Source organism: Dufourea novaeangliae, unplaced genomic scaffold (assembly GCF_001272555.1).
Source record: "Dufourea novaeangliae isolate 0120121106 unplaced genomic scaffold, ASM127255v1 scaffold196, whole genome shotgun sequence".
Classification (NCBI taxonomy): Eukaryota; Metazoa; Arthropoda; class Insecta; order Hymenoptera; family Halictidae; genus Dufourea; species Dufourea novaeangliae.
The window spans coordinates 7,303-31,100 of NW_015374090.1; the positions used below are offsets into that span (position 1 = coordinate 7,303).

General features: G+C 37.3%; 2 protein-coding genes across 2 annotated transcripts; both read right to left on the reverse strand.

Annotated features, from left to right (window-relative positions):
• Nucleotides 1-1,215: 1,215 nt before the first annotated feature.
• On the reverse strand, nt 1,216-11,777 carry LOC107190787 (transient receptor potential cation channel trpm). The gene is made up of 17 exons (XM_015579666.1): nt 11,734-11,777; nt 10,987-11,069; nt 10,437-10,493; nt 9,392-9,771; nt 9,153-9,312; nt 8,932-9,068; nt 8,702-8,858; nt 8,466-8,628; nt 8,083-8,391; nt 7,322-7,868; nt 7,003-7,214; nt 6,743-6,919; nt 4,188-4,385; nt 3,735-4,083; nt 3,376-3,521; nt 2,694-3,284; nt 1,216-2,592 (listed from the first exon to the last, which is right to left on the reverse strand). The coding sequence occupies exons 1-17, from the start codon at nt 11,761-11,763 to the stop codon at nt 1,216-1,218; spliced, it is 5,073 nt and encodes a 1,690-aa protein (XP_015435152.1). The 5' UTR covers nt 11,764-11,777.
• Nucleotides 11,778-13,544: 1,767 nt separating this feature from the next.
• Nucleotides 13,545-15,226, reverse strand: LOC107190747 (polyglutamine-binding protein 1). The gene is made up of 6 exons (XM_015579614.1): nt 15,021-15,226; nt 14,721-14,830; nt 14,361-14,536; nt 14,101-14,281; nt 13,856-14,019; nt 13,545-13,757 (listed from the first exon to the last, which is right to left on the reverse strand). The coding sequence occupies exons 1-6, from the start codon at nt 15,088-15,090 to the stop codon at nt 13,565-13,567; spliced, it is 894 nt and encodes a 297-aa protein (XP_015435100.1). The 5' UTR covers nt 15,091-15,226; the 3' UTR covers nt 13,545-13,564.
• Between the last annotated feature and the right edge of the window lie 8,572 nt (nt 15,227-23,798).

Consider the following 23,798-nt stretch of genomic DNA (forward strand, 5'->3'; position numbering starts at 1 on the left):
GCCAGCCAACAGCTGGGATTAGCACGCGAATGTTTTCATTGTTTTTACTGATTCGTCTCGATGGATGAGATATATATAATAATAAAAGTTTAGCTAAGCTCAAGCAGCTATTAGTTACACACACTTGAATCAACCAAAGGAAATATATATTTCTTATCTTTTTCTTTTCCTTAATATTTCGACTTTGATTACTTTTCTCTAGACGTACATCCACAAACAGACGAAAGTTTCTACGTACCGGCTACTTCTTAAACTGTGTAAATATGTACATGAACAGTTCTTGTAGTTGCAGTTACATATGTATGTAGAAATCAATTTGCGCTTTCCTACTGGAAATTTCAAAGATTTTTAGATACACAGATTCTATGGAAAGCTGTTTTTCAGAGCCTACGATTAAAAAAATACGCAACATACATACGATACATTAGTTAAATTTCTTCGAGTATTCGAAGGAAAGCGAATTATATAAATGATAATAAATACACTTGTAAATATGTGTACCACATTAATAAATAATCTATAAAATTGTATACAATCCGCATAAAAAGCTAATTGAATAAACTTTGTACATATTATCGATATTGTGTAAAACTGATAAAAACACTCGATTCTTTAATATAATACATTAGAACGTAGTGCATTCAAATGGAAAAACTCATTGCACTATACGACATTTGAACACTCGAATTAACTGCAATATTATGAAATATAACAATACAATATGTATATATACGTGTATAAGAATTGATTGGAAAATTTTCAGCTTAAATATGTCGGCAAGAATGATGAAAAAACAAGTTAAGCGTAACAGTATTGTCTGGAATAAATCAGCAACGTAAACAACATACACATGTAAGTAGATACATACTACCTTTGACCAATTGTAAGTGTGCCGTATTAAATGTGCAAATAATTATGCATGTTCCGACTCGTTCACTTATTCAATGTTCCAAGCACTGTTATACTTCGAACATTGATACGAATGACGATATCCTTAATATTAGGTAAATACAATTAAAAATCTGTAAGTATAGCTGTGCGATCCGACAGAAATTAATTTCAAATCGATATATCTATACATATTATCGCGTTCTCCGATAATTCAATTCATATTCCTCACGATTCGTATAGTTGAAAAGTCCGAAATTACCTGCGAGCGAGCGTGCAAGCGAGCAAATTTAAGAAACAACGAAGCAGAGCAAGCATCGTTACGGCTTAGCACATGGTCTCCGAAGCTGGAGCAGGCACGGTACTTAAATTTTTGTCATTCGGGTCGGAATTCTCGGAATCCCGAATCGGCGGCCGAGAAAGCGTCTGTTCGATTTCACGCGTGACACTGATGGTAGGCGGTGGCCTCCGGGACGACTCTTCGTCAATGGCGGAGGCTCTGCGAAGCTGGTGCCTGTGTTCGTTTGATACGAAGAATGGCCCGCTGACGCCTCCAATGGCCTCGTCCGAGGCTGTGTGCACAGCTTCATCGTCGTTGTTGTCGTCGTCGTCGTTGTCGTCTCCGATGTACCTTCTCTGTATCAGATCTTCCATTTGCTGATAATCACACTCCTCGGCGTCCCGTAAATGTTCATTCTCGATTTGCCACGCCATCTCTGCATTCGACATTTCCGAGTGGTGTCTGACTCGAGACGGTGGCGGAGAAATTGGCGGCGTTCTGGGTGGGCTGAGAAGACCGCAATAACTTTCCAATTCGTCCGTTATACTTGTATATTCTGCACGCATAGCCAGTAGAATTGATCTCTGGGTACTGCTGGTCGACGATACCGATGGAATCACTGCAACGCGTGGTTCTGCCCAGGTGACGCCTCTGGCAATGCCGGATGAAGGAACTATCATTACGTCGTCCGACTCTGATCGTGTCCTGTTGCTATTCTGCCTCGCAGAACATTCCGTCGAGTCTTGTCTAACTGGCTCCGAAGCAGGCGCTTCGCTGCTTGCTTCTCTGCTCGGTTCCTTGCTGGTTGCGTCTCTGCTCGTTGCGTCCCTGCTTGTCTCTCTACTCAACTCCCTGCTTGTTTGTCTACTAGGATCCGAGCTTGGTTCTCTGCTACTAGCATCTATGCTTTGTCCTACACTCGGCTCCGCGCTAGGCTCCCTACTGTCAGACTGCGACGACTCTTTCTTCACTGTTTCCCCTTCGTCTTCTTCGCCTCCTCTTTTGCTCGCTTCAGTTTCTTGACTTGTTGTCGTCGTCTTCGCGTCGTCTTGAGCAGTCTGTCCCTCTCCGCTAAGAGAGGAGTCGTTCCCACTGAGGTTCTCGCGGGACGCAAACGTCTCCGAGTGTTTCGCCACCAGTAGTTCGTCGTCCAACGGCGGAGCAATATTGAGAAACGTACCGTCGGTCAGCGATCGTACGAGTCTCTTACGTTTCGCCGCTATTGTAGGTAGCTGCGTATGCGAGTCTGTTTCCGAGAGGACCTCTGAACGTTCAGACACTCTACGCTGACGGCCTTCTACGTCGAGACTGGATAACGTTTCCATGTTGGGCATGTGCGTCGCCATGAACCGGTGGATCACGCCTAGATGGGCCAGAGTCTGCTCGGTTAGCTCCTCCAGCTTACGAATTCGGAACTCCACTGCCTGTGACGGTAAACAAGATTTTCAGTACAATTATTAGTAGGATAGATATTCTCAGCATCCGGTTCGATGGATATTATTATAATTATTGTTAGAAATTTCACCTGAAGCGACGCGTTTTGCGTGTGCTCCTTCTTATCAATGTCCTCTATTTTCTGATGCATATTCTCCACCCTCTCGGTTGTTACTTTAACACGTTCCTCCGTGGACATTTGCAGTTTCAGCTCTTGCTCGCGAAAGTATCCCTCGACACAGTCCTCTTCAAAGTCGTATAGACGTTCCATGTCGTCGGCTTCTAGGAACAACTTAAGTCCGTTGTCGTATGTTTCACCAGTGCTGGCTTTCCCTTGAGTCACATATCGCAGCAAATACTTGACCAGCAGATATATGTGACAAACTACAATGAGCGGAGGAGGTAAAACTGGTTTCTGTTCGTACTCCATGACAACGGTAAAACGTTGGAACATCCATACTTGGTGCGCTACCGCGTTTACCTCGTTGAAAATATTATTAAATACCGCGATCAGAAGGTTTATCATCAGAATATTTGCGATTAAGAGATAAATTGACATTACAACGGGCGTGATCCAACGACCTGGAAGACACGGTATCATTCCTGGCTCGTCCCCGCAATCCGGATCAATGTTGTCTGCGTACACCTCTCCGTACAACATAAAGTATGGCTCCATAAATATCTGTGTTATCGAAAATGAAAGACCATTATAACAAAAAAAAACTCATTGATTTTCCAACTGGCGAATAGAATATTTACGGAAAATACATTACGTCTCGAATGATTTTTAATTTAGGTTCAGCGTTAGGATTCAAAATAGCCTGGCGCGTCACGCCGAAGCTCATTAACACGACCAACAACAGCACCACAAAGTATATCATGTTTTTCACCATCTTCCCCATCATGGTGACCAAAGGACCTGAAACACAACGACAGACGCGGTAAAGGCATATAATAAATACATCGTATGTAAATAGATATATGGTACATACATTGAGTATATGTATATGTATATGTATATGTATATGTATATGTATATGTATATGTAGTACAATACAGTATAGTAAAATACAACATGTATACGATATAATAATACAATATTTGTGAGTTATGGTTAAAAAATACAACGTACCAAAATACTTGTTTACGCCAAGTATGTTGAGTATCCGTAAGTACCAGTAAATACAGTCCACGCAATAGATCACGCGACCGACATCGAGGGTAGAATGTCTTAAGCGTAAGGCCAGGCCAATTTGAAAAAAAATGATGGAAGCTGCATCGCAGGGATTCCACATGTTCCACGCCCACACGCTAAATTTATGTGAAAGTGTGGCTGGTTCTGATGTAGCAATTTCACGTACCTTCTCGCATCCTAGCGTGCAAATGTACGCGATCGCATAAATCTCTGCCAACGATGGTTGGTGTTGCATATGTATGAGAATAGAATAAGAGAAGAGAACCAAAAAAATAACATACGCTATCTGAAAGACGAAAATACGTATACATTTCACGTTCGGCAATTCATCAAATTATGATATACGTATTTCAATAAAATTATATGATTAAAACAGGTCAAGAAACGAACCGCGTTTGCCCAAAATTTTGTGATTGGAGCCGTATAAAATTCATACAACTTCTTCCTTAGTCGCAATGGCCTGCTATTCTTAATATCGTAATAGTCGTTTTGAATACCATAAGCACGCTGAATACCGTCATCATTGTCATCTGTGAGTACTTTCCCATTCTCTTGGACTATCGTTTCTTTCGCTACAGCTGTGGTGTGCTCGTTGCTGATTAAAGCCTATACGAAGAAAGTAACAGTTCCTTCAGTTAAACATGGACAAACCTTGTGTTGGTTGTACAGGAGATTAATGCACAGATATAACGGGAGATTTTCAATTATCTGACACGTACTCATTTCTTTTGTACATACTATATTTACTATCTCTTGATCATTCTCGTGAATCATTTACAACTAGGATTTTGCCAACAAACCGATTAAAGGGGAGCAGTATGCTATATTAATGCATAGTATGCGAGAAACAAACAGTGAAACACAAATATTTCTGCAGTGTTACAGAATATGCTGGGAACTAAAATTAAATGGGAACACAACTAGAGACACATGGCAGACATAATTATGTGTGCCATGTGTATAAATATACGTGTAACTATCGTTATATCATGAATAATAGAAATTGTGTTATTTAGGATATAGAACAAAACAGAACAGAACAGAACAAAACAGAACACTAATGCATGGACATTTTGTGTTACGTATAATATGTGTAATAATGCGTATATGAGTAAGCATCGTGTCTAAGAAATAAACATACATATAATATAATATTTCTCTTTTCGGGAAACTGATACTCTTGAACGATTACTACTAAGGTACAGAAAAAGGTAGCAAACAATGTAGCAGATACAGATCCTGTCTCTACACGTAAAGGCAAAAACTTTAAGAAATTATGAGAATTAGGAGACTGAAATAAAAGAACAAGAAGAAGAAGAGGAAGAAGAAGAAGAAGAAGAAGAAGAAGAAGAAGAAGAAGAAGAAGAAGAAGAAGAAGAAGAAGTAACGATATACATATACATAAAATGCAATTCATGTTAAGAATTATGGACGCACAGAATATATATAGATAAATGTATATTGTTAGTGCGCTTTAGCATGTTACGCGAGGAAGACGATAGACATAAGTTTGAATTGGATAGACATAATTTTCAACAACATTGGACATACTATGTCCCATTTTCCTTTCAATTGACAATGATGTCTTAAACGTGAGTGTCTGAAATGCAAGGATGACCTGATAATAATACAACTGTTAATTTGAATTGGATAACTGATAACGGTTACATATACTATATCCGTATTGAAAAATATCAGCATACTAACTATGGCAACATACATATAAAGTTAACAGTGTACAATTAGCATTTCCCCATTACGTATTACTTCCGCATAAATTCGTCTTAACATCTCGATACTTATTCGAATGAAATTTCAATGTTACTACTTGGCTGACCAAAATAGATATACATACATATGTACATATAACATATAACGAGGGAATGCTTATAGACTTCAATGTTAATTGGACCATAGACATTAGGCTTGGAGAAACAATACCGATATTTTATCGACATCGAACGATTTCGAGAGACATTTATAATACAACACGATAGTTTTTTACGATGGTAGCGTTAGTTATCATCCTCACCGGTACGAATTCCGACACTGAATAAACAGAAGTTTTCCTTGATGATAACTAATAACAAAAGATAGATAGTTGAAAAGTGCACCGGAAAGTGTGAACTTATTGGTCATAGAGTCATTGCGTTTCAGGCCATTATAGATATACCTTAGCGCCTTGTTGGCTGCTGGATTTGTTGCGTACGCTCAGGCTCCTGCGCTGACGTTTCTAAAAAACAATTCATACGCATACCCACATACATAGTCTATGAATTATAAAACACACTTCAATACCTCTAATATCGATAGATACGTTACAAGATTTTTAACTCTTTTTCAAATATGTAATACCATTATACTCGATAAATTACGAATACTACACCCTTCAAGCACATTATACATATGTATAAAGAATTGAAATAAAAGAATAAAACTGCACGTCATACCAATAGCAGTTAATGTCATACACATTTTGAACTTTATTTAGAGTGCTCAAAAGGTTTAATGTCGTGAATAGAACCTACATGCGTATACGTATCCATATAATTCATCACACAACAATTCAAAACCAGCAACCATATGCATCCGCCTCTTGCTAGTAGAATGTTACACATATATATATATATATCCGAACCACCTTCTATTAACAATTACAGGACCAAGTACTCTTTACCTTCCATTTCATCTTGTAATCTATATGCTTTAAAAATAAATTAATAATTGCAGCATGAAATAAATGAGCAATGAATTATCACAAAAGCAATGACACGTTGCATCGACTGATACTCGTTATTCTAGTATACATATGAATACTCTACGCTGTTACTAGAATTTCTTCGTGAATCGAGAACTCTGAATACGTATGTCATAGATGCTTATTTGTTCGAAGAAAAAGTAATTCTCTAATTAATTTAACATAAAATTCAATTGGATTAAGAGACAAGAATTACCTCGACATCCGGACCGGTTGGCATGCCGTGCTCAGAATCGCTGTCTTCTTTTTCATCTTCGAGGGCAATCAAATGTTCTTCTTGAGTCTGCGGCATCAGTTGTAACTCTTCGCGACTTTTGAATTCCAAACGGGTTATGTACAAGGGACAAAGCAGACCGAGAACAACCTGACACCCCGATCAAAACCAGTTAGTAGATACAAAGGAACCTGTTATTATTTCTTCTAACTAATAACGTGTATGTTGATTACCTTTAAATTTGTATTTTTCCTTGTTCGAAGACCACCCATCCACAAATCAGCTAAAATAATTTGACTGCAGGGATGTGCCAACAGAGGACGATGATTCGCTGTAACAGCTAGGGAGAGACAGGTTTGACCAGACCAATTTTGAAGTTCGGAAGTTAGGAGCTGTTGTGTTTGATCATCATCCTGGCGATAACAATAGTCCAACAATTCCAACGCTGTGAACGAGAGCATAGTTAAATATTCATGTGAAGCTGTCCTTTTGCGATCCTATTCTAAGTTGCCTATGCTACATAGGCTTTCTCCACTAAAAGTACATTCTTACCAATATTTTCAAATTCCTTTCCGTAACTTCGTAATTCCTCGTAGATTTCGGTTTCAAGATCATCCTCAGCAGCTTCATGGGCCATAGCCTTGTACAGCTTAAGGGCGACAAGCGCTTTTGCTAATGCCTCTTCTCCATGCTGCCACATCAGTAACGCCATTTGTTGACGTTTCGTTAATACGGCCCAAATAAGCAGTTCATTGAAGGGATAATCGAAGAAAGGAGTATCACGATTCGCTGGCAAAGTTTCTGCGAGCAGACTTATCGTTGAGTTTTCCTGTTTACTACCAGAGCCTGAATAATATCGATTAACACTACCCCACGCACAACTGTTCCGGTGCATGTGTTGCTGATGTACACCCGATCTCTTCATCACTTTGGTATAGATCACTCGGAACCTTCTGCGAGTGTACTGGGAACGATACGCTCCACCCATTAATTTGTTTATCACCAAGCCAATATCGTGCAACGTGTACATATAACCGCGTGGAATATTCGGTCTTACATCGCGCAGAATATAGCCCAATGTATTTGAAGGGCCTTCTTTCTAAATGAGAAAATTTTGCAGATTATCTTCCGGTGTTGTGTAAAACTAAAGGATTACACTACACATAATTACGCACGATTACAATACGCACTATACGTATAGCCGCTGCTATACGTATATGCGTTTCTTTCTCCTTTGGCTCTTTCTCTAGCGTGAAAAAAATGAACGAAAAAAAAAAAACAGAAAAGAAAGCAAGAAAAATCTTAAAACTTACGGTATTGTATAGTTCTTCGATACGAGGTATGGACAAGAATTTTCGCATGGAGACACCGTTCTCCAGAAGGAGCTTCACGAAGTCAATCCTATCATGCTGCAGAGCCTGCATCATTGCCTGTTCCAGCGCACCTGTCGGCCATTTCTGACCGTAAACGAATATTTCACTGCGTGCTATATCTACTCTATTCCAGATTAATGATAAAGACAACTGTTCAGCTGGAGACAGTTGTTTGGATTTGAACAAAGCTGTCAGAATCGTTTGATCGAGCTCCTGGGGTCGATCCTGAGTTATCCTGAACACTGTTATCTGTAAACAGATTGTCGATTAAATAGAGAGAAAGGCACGGAGAATTTTAAAGGAAGTTATATCAATGAACTTACCAAATGCTTTTTACGTGTACACTGTAAAAGTTCCAAATACAATTGGCACGCCTGTTCAGCAGAAACTTTAAAAGTGCGCTTGATTGTATCCAAAAGGTGTTCTCTCATACTTTCTAATGGTCCCTCGTTTTCTCCACTCTCGCCATCTCCCTCGGACGCGTACCTAAATGTTTGTTTCGACATTTACACTTTGTCGATTAAAAATGGAGATGTTTAAGAAGCAATTCAATTTATACTTGTGCATAAAAGCGATCAGATCAGCTGCACGGCCCGAGCCGTCGCAAACTACCACAGGGACCGGAGGATCGTCTGTGACATACTCTAAAACTGAACGTATCGTGTTCGTTCCTCCTTCGATGACCAGCGCAACAACAGGGATACTGCTATGCGTATCTGTAATACAACGTTTCTAACAGTTTCTTCGAACATGCATTGGTACTAATCGGGGGAACAGTGTAATAGTTACATGGCTGCAGTTTCAAATTGGAAATATATTTTTCTAGTTTCCTGCGCAATACAATTTCCGCGCCATATCGACCGCCGGTGCCGTTATCCACCAATAAAAAATACGCATGTCGATTATTTAGAACCGCATATTTGGACCTGAAGAGTTTTTGTAAATTATCATAGCTGCAATTAACGCCGCGTATAACAGATCAGTACTTATTAATAATTTATTATTCTCACCACGGAGACGAGAGACAGTCGTACGGTACTTCACCTCCGCGGCCCACAAGTTCATGGCTTTTGTCTAAAATTCCCCATGGTGCTACGCCTATGCTCACAACCCGCCCCTGTCTTTGAGACCTCTCTAAAAGTAGCGCATCACCCACTTGCCTTGTAACACCTGTGGAATTTTAATTATGATTTCATTGTCATCTGAAAGCTCGAGAAACAAGTAGGTAATAATGCGGGATTCGACCAACCTGTATTAGTTCCTCCAGTGAATATCCATGCACCGGTTGTTTTCGCAGCCTTTAATAAGCCTTTCCTCAAGACCTTCTTTAAACTAGACTGTAGTTCAAAATTAGAACGACCTCCATGTACAGTGATAAGTAACTTGGGTAATCCCAAGTATGATTGTATTATACTTGAATGCGATTGGTGTTTATCTGTTACCTGTGCTTTTGTTGGATGTGGTCCACCTTGAAACTCAATGGTACCATACGCATCGGTTGGAAACGGTCGCGTATTTTTACCGGGAGACCATTGCTCTCGATCCTTTTCTTTGGTATTACTAGCGGTATAGCTTTGAACGTCTGCACCAGTTCTGCAGTGATACGTATAAGAATACCCACAACAACATCTATAATGAACAATCATTAGTTAACTATTGCGCTTGTACTACCAGTCCAGATGTGTCTGGGTGCGAGTGAATACAAAGTTCTTGCTTTATCTTTTCATCACTTGGAGATATGTTGAAACGTACTACAGCTCAGGAGAAATTAACATATACTGCACAAGTAGAAGTACAAATGCTTTACCTAGAGTTATAATTGAATTTGGTCAAATGATGTTTAGCAATGTCTGCTGACGACAATCAATACATATTTACTATAAAGCATGATACCGCTACTATCGCCACGTTCTTTATTTTCCGATATAATATGGATCAACTGTGTAGTTCCATTGCATGATCAAAAGAATGATGGGTATGATCTCTAAGAGAACAAATCGGCGTCTTGTAAGAAGCAATAAACGAACGAAACTTAAATGTCGAAACAACATCTAATAAATACAATCATTTATATGAAGTAAATGGTATTTCTTTTTTATCTATAGGACCTTGGGGTTCGGTAACTTTTTTCTTTGTACAATCACTATTCCTGAAAATAGTATGCATATAACGTAACGATCTTTTTATTAACTATTCGAATATATATTTTGCAGAAGCAATATTATATAGTATCTTTTATAATATCTATTTAAACACAAAATTGTTAATCGCGACAACGCATTATAAACTCTCACCTGGAAGTGGTGATCACATCATACTCTGCATTCTTATCTCCCTGTACTTGGAAAAACCTATAAATGAAACGAAAGAAAGAAAAGTAAATGAAAAGGAAATGAACACAAGAAAATGTATTAGTGATGGCCTGAAACAATGCGTAAACAAACATATAATAATGTGTGCAGCTTTTGTAAAGAAATAAAACGGATTCAATGAAAAGTTAACATACAATTAAACTAAATAAGCAACTTTACAACTGTCGTAATTAAGCGTCCCATATTGCCTCTGCAAAAATACTGTCCCATTCGAGAGATAAGAAAATGTACATGTATTTACTTATTCATCTGTCACCGAACAAACAGTTGAATACAAATATTGAACAATGCAATGACGTTATTTCAAATTCAACAAAATGTGTAAAGGTTGATGATAATTAAAATGGATCATCTTATATAAGAAACTTTTGCAGATTTAAGAATATTTCTTCGCTATAGAGTGTCTATAGTTGATCTGTAGACACAACTTAACACTCTTGATACTGGGTAGGTAAGTGAATATATTATATACCTGTGCTCATCCTTAGCACTTGGAATAAATTTTGAACATTCCCTCTTCTGAAATGTTGCTTCTATCCAACTGCGTTCGGTTGCCTGTAACCAATACACCATAATTTTCTGTTTCCATTATTTCATGTAATATTTTCATTTTTGAAAATGGAAGTGAAACAAGGTATACCTTTGCCTTTTTTCTCTTTATTTTAGGAGTACTGGCTCCACATATAATACTTCCGATTGCCATCTTGATGTGTATTCACCTTAACATTAACCAATAATATACCAACTAAAAAAGAGGATTAAACAAAACAAAACAAAACAAAACAAGGATCAACAAGAAGGAAATTATAATGAAACATTGCATGTTGTGTATACTATGTAACACACGTGCATTCGTAAATAAATTGCAGTCTCTAGAACTGTATTGAAAATATCAAGAAACTTAACGATATCATCCTCTGATAATTCTCTTCGATGAATTAATCATTTACTACACATACTTCATTTAAAGTATAACAGAATCATAATACAATGAAACTTTAAACATAAAAGAATAAACAAAACTTATGGGTAACAGAGATAAGATAAACTGATTCAGATAAGGGAAATACACTTTAATAATCTTGATTCATTTTCTCATTTTATATATACCCTTTGATAATTAGTTGTATTACTTACACTTTAGAGAAAAGGCAATGAGTATAATATTTTGAATACTTCTATACAAAATTAATATATTTCATGTACTCTTGGTACTCACCCCTCGGCAACTCTTATTTTTGTCTATCATATCTACATAGAACTGCATGAATAATATCAATATGTATTTTGTGCCCACTGAAATGAATAGTCAAGGTTCCAATGTAGTTTATAATAAGCAGTATCAGTAACAAAAGTAACCGGCAAAACTTATATAAAATGTATCTGAAAAGAATCAATAGAAACATTAAATACAATATCAAGAAAGGGGTTTATAACAAAAACGGTCGTTGTGACAGAATGGAAAATTCGAAAATACAGTATTTACATGGGAGTCCTTCACGAGGTATTGCTAAATTTTCTGTAATTTTAATAACAGAATGAACAAAGATCGTTCCTATCATAAACCCATCAGTTAGTTGGTTAATATGTACGATGTTTGTTAAATCACCTGGAACGGGTGATCACGTCTCGTTTGGAATTTCTAACTAGTCGTTCAAAAAATTCTTACAGCTTCCCTGGAACCAATAACACTTCAAATTTGAATTTCAGACTGGCGAAAAATCAACGATTATGCAACGTTCGAGCCAACATCGGGATCGTGATGTTTCGAAAATCGGCGGGAAAGTTGATGATCTGTCATGTGCCTGTGAGTTAACCTGGAAATATAATATCATTAACTTTCAACGGAAAATGTTAAACGTTCACCATACAAATATAAAATGACGCACGGACAAATTATTGTCGCGACTGAAATATTTAAATCCTTTAGTATAGACACGCAAGGGTGACGCGTATGCGTACGTACCTTAACGCCTTAAACAGTACGCGATCTGAGATTTTCAAGTAATCGTATTCATCGCGCGTGAAATAACACGCACGCAGGGAAAGAAGCACGGTTGTGTTGGTTCGTGATGTTTCGCAACAGTTCTTATAATTCATAACACTCTTTTTTTACGTCACGTAGTTAACGTTACTGGATATTCATATACTTATATACATATGTATGTATGTATAATGGTATGTATATATATATATATATATTATATATATATACACGTATATGACACGTAATATACGATATGAAGTGTTTGAATTTTTGCGTCGTCGGTGGACGTTTCCTCGTTTAACTGGGTTTATGAGTGCAAAACAATTTTGATAAGACTCACGGGGCAAAACGTATACAGTACGTATCATCCCTTGGAAATATTGAGCTTGCTCCCCTGCATCGTTACTGACAAACTAGGCCAAGAACAAGGTTAACTTCGACATTGACTCGAAGACACATATCGGCGGTAGTGTCAACTGCGATGATGTTCAAATCAATTCGAAAAGCTCGTGATTTCCACGAAAATGAATTTTAATAAACGCACTAAAGTATTAGCTGCCGCACCTGTTTGTATGCGATCTATTATATTATAATATAGTTGTTTTAATTATAAATCGACTTGGAAATAAAAGTGTTTATTAAATCGACCTCGATACTTGTTACTGTTATATCGCTATCGCGAACCTGCATGTGTTCGGCATAGCGCGTAAAATTTAAATCACAACATATCTATTCTGTTTGCTACTATCTACAATTTCACGATTATCCATTATGTATGTCAATTATATATATAATAATTACATATATATATCTAAACGTAAATTCGAAAGTTTATATGCGTCTGCATGCACATAGTTAAAAGTTGAAATTACTTGGACAGATTATTTCGAAACGCAATGACAACGAATCGTGTACGTTTTTGAGTTCATTAGAAAATTTGTTCTAATCTTCTGCTCAAGATACCCAATTATTACAAAAATCAACTCGAATATTTATAGACTATAGTAAATTTACAAATCTAAGGTGTGTAAGAAATCGTACAATACAGAGAAAATGAAAGCTTTTATTCTGGTTTTTCGGGGCACGACACTTTCGGTTTATTAGACGATTCTGATTCGGATTTAATGGCTCTATTCGACCTAAGTACTGCGCCTGGACTAGGATACGGTCTCATTTGATAAAGTGGTCCCGAGGCCGTTGTGTCGGCTCCCGTTTTAGCTTCATTATGCCTCGCTAGACCATCAGACCATTTACCCCTGTAAGTAAACAATTAAGGACTGGATAACAATATCCGAACAAAACGCATATCGTCCTTGTATAAATAAATTATATGTAAAGTAACTAGATCCGTTACCGTGGAATATCACTGTAAGATGCTGGATCCATGGGATCCAGAGTGCGGTCTTTTTTGTCCTTGTTATCAGATCTATCCAATCTTTGATTTCTTTTGTTATCTCCTGGTTTGTATTTTGTTCTGTTTTCAACTTTTCTGTCTTTCTTTACTTCTGGTTCATCCACCTAAATTAAGATTCTGTTAGATAAAATTTCTACCAAGTATTTTTTCATTTACAACATTAATAATTACAATGAATTACTAACTTCTGCTTGTTCTTGGTCACTACCGCTATCATCACTGGACAAATTGTCATCCTGTTCGGCTGCTTTAAGATGCAGTTCCTCCCTTAACTGAGAAGCTGGCTGGGATATCTGGCATTTTGGATGACTAGGTGGTAACCAAGCCACTAAATCCGACGACCAATCCCAATAATAATGTTGACCACTGTTAACACATTGTAAAGATTCTTTTTCCAAGTAGGAGAACAATAGTACTTATGCGGTATTTAGAGATGAATAATTACCAGCCTGGATCATAAACAGCTTTCCATGTCTCTGGTAAAGAATATTTTTGTATTAATCGCATTTGCTTCTTCAAGTATTTGTCAGAGGGTTGCACGTGTCCAAGTCCCCAGAGATCTTTACACTTTTTTGTGCAATCATGGTAAATATTGTATTTGTTGGGGCAACCGCTGTATCCCTAGAATAAAAATTGAAAGATTAGCTGAATTATAAATTTGAATATTATTTATAAACATTAACTCTCGCACTACCAAGCCTGTTTTTATTACGTGTACTGCCAAGGGGTGGAGAAGAGGATACTCCGAGTCCACTTATTTAATAAAAACTTATGATTTATCGCAAAGGGTTAATGTAATACTTGCCATGAATTTTTGGGATATATCAATTTGACTAATATCCTCCTTTGCGTTGTCATAGTCTTCGGCAATTACTTCTTCGTGGACTCTTTTTTTTGCTTCTTTCTTTGTCGTTTCTATTTAAGAGAGAATGCAACCCCGATTAAGGTTATGTTATTAATTAAAAAAAACATTCATTGGGTTTGGACCATTAGAATGTGTGGCAAAATGAAGAAAAAAAAAAAGAACAACAGTATGATTATGAACAGTATTGCTGCATAACAAATTATATGAAATATATTATGCAAGTTTTATAATCTTGAATACCGTGTTTCTCTGATCCAGAAATGAGTCCTCTTTTCGCAAGTCGCGCGGCCAAAGCAGCTGGAAGTGGCATTTCGTCTCTTTAATAATATATTACGCTTCGTTCTTCATATATCTAATTGTAAAGATGCTTGTATAACACACTATCGGAATCATTTACAATTTACATTGTACTCGTAATAATTTGAATAGACGTACTGTTTATTGTTTGACCGAATACAACCGAATACGACACGAACTCTGACACCTCTGACGTTTTCGACGAAAGCGCCAAATACGAATAAACGTTGAATACACGCTCCTGATCCGAATATTATTCGAATAAAATTACGACCGTCGTACACAACAGAGAACAAAGGTAAAAATGGTTGCGCAATTTTTTGTAATTACGCATACTTGCAGGAAATGTCAGAAGTAACGGCGGTGAACGGGCACAGATAGGAATGAGGATGTGTAGGTACATATTATTCAAGTTCTCTATTAAGATAGAATGTGCGATGAGATCGATTATAAAAGAAAATGTTTAAACTAACAGCATTTAACCTGGAACGTCTTTAAATATGAATTAAAAGAGTATATCATCTACAGTGATATATTCTATACATACATATGTATATGTATATGGAAAGAGAGCGAGGAATATGTGCATACATATATGCATAGAGTATAGAGGATGATCCAGCGACATCCGTGAAATGTAGTGAAATTCCATAGACGACACTCGATGACAGTAATCGTTCATAATATATTTACAAGAGCAGTACAAAGAATAACGCGATATTACACGTACATATTTCGTTACGTATACTAACAAGTAATTGGTAAGCAGAGGTGAACAGTTTAATCGTTAATCGAGGCACGTGACAATAAGGCAATTCTACAGAGGACAGATACGATCGTATACATATAAGATATTGATTCTTCGATCCTGTTTACCATCATCTTCTTACATAATTTGTTTGAATTTTTAAAATCGTAACAAATTTTGGGAAAAAAATCATGAGAATCATTATCGACTTTTGTGTATACAGCCTGTCTGATTTATCACGACGATACAAACATACACATACATACAATATATGGTCGCGTAAACGTTACATAAATTTTCAAAATATCCCGTTTGTCGATACTTGTTCGGAGTGAAAAGAATAAAGAATGAACATTGAAACTGATTAAAATAGAAACATGCGGTATCGAAAAAAGATTTGGCCGACGATCACGATCGAGTACACAGAATTTCGGTGCTTCTCGTTGATCTCACATGTTTACAATCGTATAAATTACATTTTAGTGGACGTCACAATGAAAGTCGTGTTAATACTTGGTGCAAAGATGCGTGTATCGGCTCTCTGTGTGTGTCCCATTACACCGGACGATTACAAATTGCAATATATGTATATGTATACATACAACGATTCTTTTTGTTCGGTATATGCGATTCCGTATGCGATGCGCTGGTGCGTGTGCGAATGAACAATGCATACATGGTCAAAGTTGCACGGTGAACGCGGATTATCATCTTGGATACTCGAGTCAACGATTTTCCGATTACACGATCTTCGAGTCCCCGACATTATGGACAAAAAGAGAGGGGCGGGTAAAGTTTCGATTATTTGTTAACTTTTATGCTCTATCGTGGGTAAGTATATCTCTCGGTTAAATCAAGAAGACAGATAATGATCCGATTGTGCACGACCCGGCGTGGCGGTGCGATTTGCCACCAAAGAATAATTATGCACAGGTATGTACACTGCCGACGATTCGAAAGATCGAACAAATCTAGAAATATTAAGAATCGTATGTAATCGTTGTCACGCTATACCAACCAGTCTACGGTCTTTTGAATCTTGTGGTCGGCAGTACGCGTAGAAACCCAGAAGTTAATAAGCCGGCTGCTAATAAACTAATACATGTATAAGAATTATTGTGCAATTTGTAAAGTACAAGATGAGATTCGAGGATATACGTTCTCTTTTCGGCAGAATCGGAAACATCGAACAACAAATATCAATAACGTTGATATGCAGTGTATCGAGTTGTTCGAAAAATGCAAGAATGGATGAATGGGATGATGTACATGTACATACATACATATGTGACTAACGGAACACGCGGCGACATGTTCACTTCACAGAACGTACAAAAGTGCTCAGCTAACGGCGGCAACGGCCACAAACAAACACATACTATACATATGCGTATTTATGTATGTATGTATAACATATGTGTAGTTCACATATTCGAACGTGTGCGAATAATTCCACCTTTATCTGCAGGAACATCAATCTTCTACCGAAGAAGAACGACAACGACGCGGCATCAAGCGTTAAAGGAAACATTAATTTGCTGTTATGAGTAAATTATTGTTCATCGAAAATTCGTATCTTTTCGTTTCGTTTCGTTCATCTTACGGCTTATGGCGGAAAATGTAAGCGGGTAAAATTTGAACACGTTCAATATGGCAATGGAGACACACAGTTGATACAACATTTTCGGTATTCGTTCCAACCGTACGCATTATTTCCGACCCGATCGCCACATACGAAATGTCCGTTTCCCTTGTCGTATTAACTCCAAATAGATTACACGAGCAAAACGACATTAGTAACAAGAAGCGAAATCAATGGAACAATTTCCTTGTTGTTTGGTAAGTTCCGATAAAGTGAGATCTGGAAACGCGATACTTTGCATAAATGTCCGCACTCTAATTATAAACGCTTAAGTACAACAACAACAAGAACAACAATAACAACAACAACAACAACAACAACAACAACAACGTGGGTTTACACAAGTCGGGATATAGACTGCGGATGGTTATGCAAAGCACCGTAAAAGAAAAACTTGGATTTCTGCAGAGTCAATTTATAAGAATGTAAAATAAGTTCGAAGCAGTTTGCATTACAGGGGAACAGCCGGTATCGAGGGTGTTAATATCGTACAATGATCGTGAAACAGACATTCCACGCGTGACAACGAAATATAATATATGGACGAAAACAACGGGACAGAGAGGTGATGGTGTAATGTACGTTAGTTGTTAGAGGGAAGGAATGGGACCGTTTAAGGTAACGCACATACCTCCACAGGCATCGTATCCGGTACCGAAGAGACTCGATTTCGAGTCAAAAATGTTCCAACTAACCACTTCTCGAGGTAACCACCGTTCAACAGTCAATAGATAGAAAAATAGTTGAGGTTTCGTCTTTGTACACCAAGATTGTATAATAGATTTCTCGCGCCTTAGAAGACCGGAAGTGACGGTAATATGCACGCATATGTATACTGTATGTATACGACACTACACCACAACACCACGACACCACGAATTCGTTCGGCAAACACGATGAGCTTCTTTCCTCGAATCAAATTCATTTGAAGCGATAAAAAAAGCTCGTTTCACCGTTTTGTCTGTAACTCGTCGCAATCTTACTTTATACATATAGTCTACCAACAAATCTAAAGAAAATCATCGAAATGCAAGTACAAAGCTGCAAGAAAGAAATTTGTGCAAATAATCGGCAAGTCTCTTACGGACAAACGGTCAAAAATACAACATATGTACGTTACAAATTATCTATCGATGTTTGTAGTTTTCGCAACAAGCTCGATGGACGAGATTTATGTAGGTGTTGGAATAGCACTTGACAAGCACGCGTGAACCTTAACGGCTAATTACATTTTATACAAATTTCCTACAAACAAGATATATATTAATAAAGATTACTCCGATTTCTATTAATGGTATCGTGGTAATGAAAGATATTTGCGACGCGTTACTTTCGCTGCTATTTTCGAAAGGGATTCGCGCGTGCCCGAGTGACAGAGTAAATGAAATACTGCCAAATATAAAAACCAAGTAAAATGTATTCTATGGGAAACATCATATGATATCATTATGCTGATACACTGAAATATAAACCACGATGCGTGTTTACACAATGTTCCGTATGTCTCTCTCTCTCTCTCTCTCTCTCTCTCTCACTCTCTGTGCGCGCGCGCGCGCGTGTTACCACTAATAAAACTGTGTCGATTACCACTAAAACTCTGTCGACCATCCTACTGATCGAATTGATAGGCGGTAAAACGACACGCGCGTCTGTTCGTCGTGATTAGTAATCATAATTAATAATGAACAAAAAGAGAAAAGTAAGAAATCGTAGTAGCAGAAGTACCGGTAATAGTAATGGTAGTATTAGTAGTAGTATTAGTAGTACTAGTACTAGTAGCAGTAGTAGCAATGGTAACAGTAGTAGTTGTAGTAGTAGTAGTGGTAGCGGTAGCAATTTGAATAAAAGTGGTGTGGTGGTGGTAATAGCGAGACATGGTAGTAGTAATGCTAATGATCACGATCACGATGACGTTGAGGTACGACGATAACGTCGATGATTATAGCGTATCGATAATAATATACATGTATAGAATATTTAACAATGATCGGATATGTCGAGCACCAAAGAAGTACGTATCTACCAACGAGACACGCTGGAATCGGCCGGTTGCGGATACTTTTGACAAAAAATCGTGTACGCGCCAAGGAATTCATTTCGCGTAATGATAATGAATATTCGGAGAGAAAAAGAAATACCTGGCTCCATTAATATTCCTGAGTATTTAAAGAGTTGTGTTTAAAGTTCGTTTTCAACTCATTCAACTATTATTCCGAGACTCTCGGAACTTTCTTCAGAATTTGAGGAATGATCGTAGGAGGCTTGGATCGGATCGGATCGGAGAAATTAATTAAAAATATACATACATATGTATATGTATATCTACTTCGTTAGACAATACGAATAATAGTTTGAATCAATAGGAATTTATGTTTCTCTTGAAAAATACAGCTCGTGAAAACCAAGCCACCGAGCCAAGACCCCTCGCGAAGTACTCGCAAATGGCCGATTTCGCGCGAGACAAATCGTTATTTATCACTCATTGCCAGCCGCAACTGCTATCGTATCGCCTTTTTTATCGAGACGCGTGAATTGAGGAACAAAGGGCGATCTAAAATCTAAAGTCTACAGGATATACCTTTTTCGACACAAGCGAATCGCTCGATCTTTTCATAGTCCTGGTAACCGAACAGGATCGCAGCAACATTAATTGCCATTCAACGAAACAAATTAACCGAATTTTCCGTAGCTACTCTGTAAATCGATGATCTTGAAAAGGAAATGGCTTAGAATAAGGAGAAACGAAAAACGAAGGAAAAGAAGAGAGAAATAAATGATAAGATTAACATAAAATTCGGTTCGTCTTAATTGATGATTCACGATGGCACTATACAAATACGAAATTACTTTCCCTCCCGTCTCGCTGCATTGTTTATCGATTATCGTCTACTTGAACGCACAACTATAATATACCACAATATTTTAATATCTAGCATGTTACGCGATTAAAAGGTGTCCTTTCATTTCCTCGGTATACATACAGTAGTGTCTTATTTAAAACATTTCCTCTTTTTATACACAGTCTCTCATCTTACAACCGTGCATTGTATCCGCCCAATTTCGTTCTATGGGCCGCTGCTCCGTTTCCTTTCTTTTTTTTAACAGTACAGTAGTGTAAATGTTCTCTCGTCTCTGTGTGTGCGTGCGCGTGTGTGTGTGTTTGTGTGTATATATATATATATATATATATATATATATATATATGTATATGTATTATACAAATAACAGTATCGCTACGCAGTAATAATTTTCTTCTTTCCTTTTTAAAAAGTACGTCGACGACATCGTACCATTGCATTTTGAAATTCCGTTCGGTCACGCGGCAATAACACGAAATATACAATATATATGTGTATACATGTACGTATATTTCACCTCTTCCCAACAAATATTTCTTTGTTCCGTTCTTTTTAACCTTGACCCTTCTATGTTTACAAGAAAGAGAACATAATATCCGGTCATAGTTTCAATTACGTGGCGAATCTCAAAATGCATGGGCCACGGATGAACGAACTGAAATGGCAATTACGTTGGATTAGTCTGAGAAATGTGATGCTATGTCGCTTTACAGAGAGATATGTTCGGTATTTAAATGTACTTTTACGTATGTATGGATGTATGTATGTATGTATATGTATATATATATGTATATGTATGTATGCATGTGGTTAGTACATTTAGTTCTCTCGCTTTTGTTTTTTGTCGTTTATTTAAATTCGCTTCGCTACACCGTTAATAGTGATTTGATACTTGTGACGTGCATTTACGAGTTGATTTACTTTATTTACGAGTCGGTTCGTATATTCAATCGAGTTAATAACGCCAAGTAATCGGATACTCGATACGATTTTTGTGTGTCTCTTTTTCTAATTTTTAACCTTAGGAGAACTAGGCTAATTCGAGACAAACTCCCCTTTCCTCTTATTAATATATACATACCCACTGTTTTTTTATAAATTAGATTTATTAATTTTAAAAAATATTTATAGTCGAATTCAATACAACTATCGCTCTACCAAGTCCGAGAGACGCTTTTCCCCGGTGCAGATAACATAAAAATTATTTTAAATAAAACTCTCAATCGTGTATATATATATATTTTGCTCGATTAAAATATATAACTTACAATCGTTCACGTAACGTTCATCGAAAAGTCTTACTTCCTAGGCGTCGAGATCTCAGAATAGATAAACATTTAAAACGTAAGGACTGTTCAAAGGTATTGATTCCCAAGAGTTTACAACAATTCGCTCAAAGGCACAAAAGGTCAATGAATCGCTCGATTCGTTAACTAAATTGTTAACTTATATTTACATAGCTCTTGCTATATAGTTTTCCGAGTTGGAATATCAAAATTTTCAAGAACTTTTGGCCGCGTCGGCGAAGGTCGTAGAACCAGCGTGACCACGTGTTTCGATTGTGTCCAAGTATCGTGCACATACAAATTGGGTAACTACGCAAAAAACGTTTAGATACTTTCAAGTATGAAACATGATTTCAAGTTGAATTTCCATAATCGCGTAAGCTCGTTATTTTCCCAACACGGTCTTCGAGGTCGTCGACTATTCAATAAAAGAAGAACGGACAGGGTGGGGTACGCGCGAGCTGGGGGTGAAGGGCAGAATGGGGAAATAAGAAAAATCGAAACGAGTATCCGTTAAAATTCACACTTGCCCAATAAAAATATCCCGATAACGGTCTAAATCCAACAACTTTGCTCTCGTACAAAAGCTCTCTACCTGTATGCTACGTATTATATTCTCGTGTTACTCTACGCACACGACAACGTTTCTAATGATGGTCCATTTCGTTTCACAGCGTTCCAACAATTTCGAATAGTCTCTGAGATTTCAACTATGATAATCATCCTCGCTTTACATATTCGAATAGTTCGTTAAAGAGTCTTGCTGGCACAACCGCGAGGTTCAATATCATTCAGACTTGTACAATTTCCTAACGATAATGTCTATACAATGTCCGCTGAAACGATAGTTCAGAAAATTCTTCAACAAGATCAAGAAACGTACTTACAACCATCGGTAAATAACATACACGACACTATTTTAACATTGTATACCGTGAAATACGAACGATTCTCTAGATTCGAGGAAACAACGAATCGCAGCGATTTTCTCGCGAGATATGCTCTTTAAGTTGTCCTGAGAGAACATTGAACACGGTTGTTACCAACAAGAGATACTCATCTCTCTCTCTCTCTCTCTGTGTGTGTCTATGTGAGTGTGCTTTCATGTAACTTACGCATATTTCATATTAAAAATATACATTAAAATGTATTTACAATGTATGTATCGTTAACGTACACCATTCAACAAGTTCTCTACCTTTAGAGGTATCGCTACGTATATTTTTTTGTCTCTCGTATGTCGTACAGTAAAATAGATCGGTAAGCAAATGTAATCCTTGTTTCTATGCCTTTTGCATTACGAATGCTATTTCTTCACTTCGTATGACCGAGCGTCGGTGGATCGCGGATTAACAACAGACTTCCTCTCAGACAGTTTCGCGTACTAGCTATACCTACGTGAAGTTGGATAAAATGTTCACGTCCACCAAAGTATTTATATTACACGTATGTATGTGCTGTTATCATTGAATTTTGGGTTTTGTGCATTGACTGTGGCAACATATCGGATCGATCCACGCTATGGATCACGAGCCTGAGACCCCACCTCTCTGCGAATAATTACAATCTATGTACCATTTACATAACAATATCTTCTCTGTTGTTGAAAAATAGAACCTTTCGGTCGTAGTAAACGTAACTTCTTTTATCGATTCTGTACAAAATATAATAATTAGGTATCCATTCAAGAGTACGAATCTCAAACACATGATTGCGAGACAACGTATTTAATGTGTGTGTGTGTGTGTATATATGTGTGTGGTATGTATCGGAGATTACTTTGTGCCGATTGATTTCGATTCGATATTTCAGCATACTGTGAATCAACGGAAATTATACGAATATGAAAATGCAAAATCTACGTGTTACGAAAATGCAAAAGTTTGTGCAAACGGTTCTAAGTAGTTGTATAAAAAATAGATGAAACAGACAATAGCAGCTTCGAAACTCTTCTGAGAAATGGTCATACGATATTAGATAATTAACAACAGAATTAACAGTAATTTTATTATTCAACGATCCACCTACCGCGGCTAAGAAGTATATACGTATCTGCAACAAATGCAAAGTATCGCAGAGCTTCTCTTTTAAGGATTTAATTCAGGTATGTACACTTAAATGTATATTTATGTGTTTGTGTGTGTGTGTGTACGTTTGTGCACATGTATATATATATATATATATATA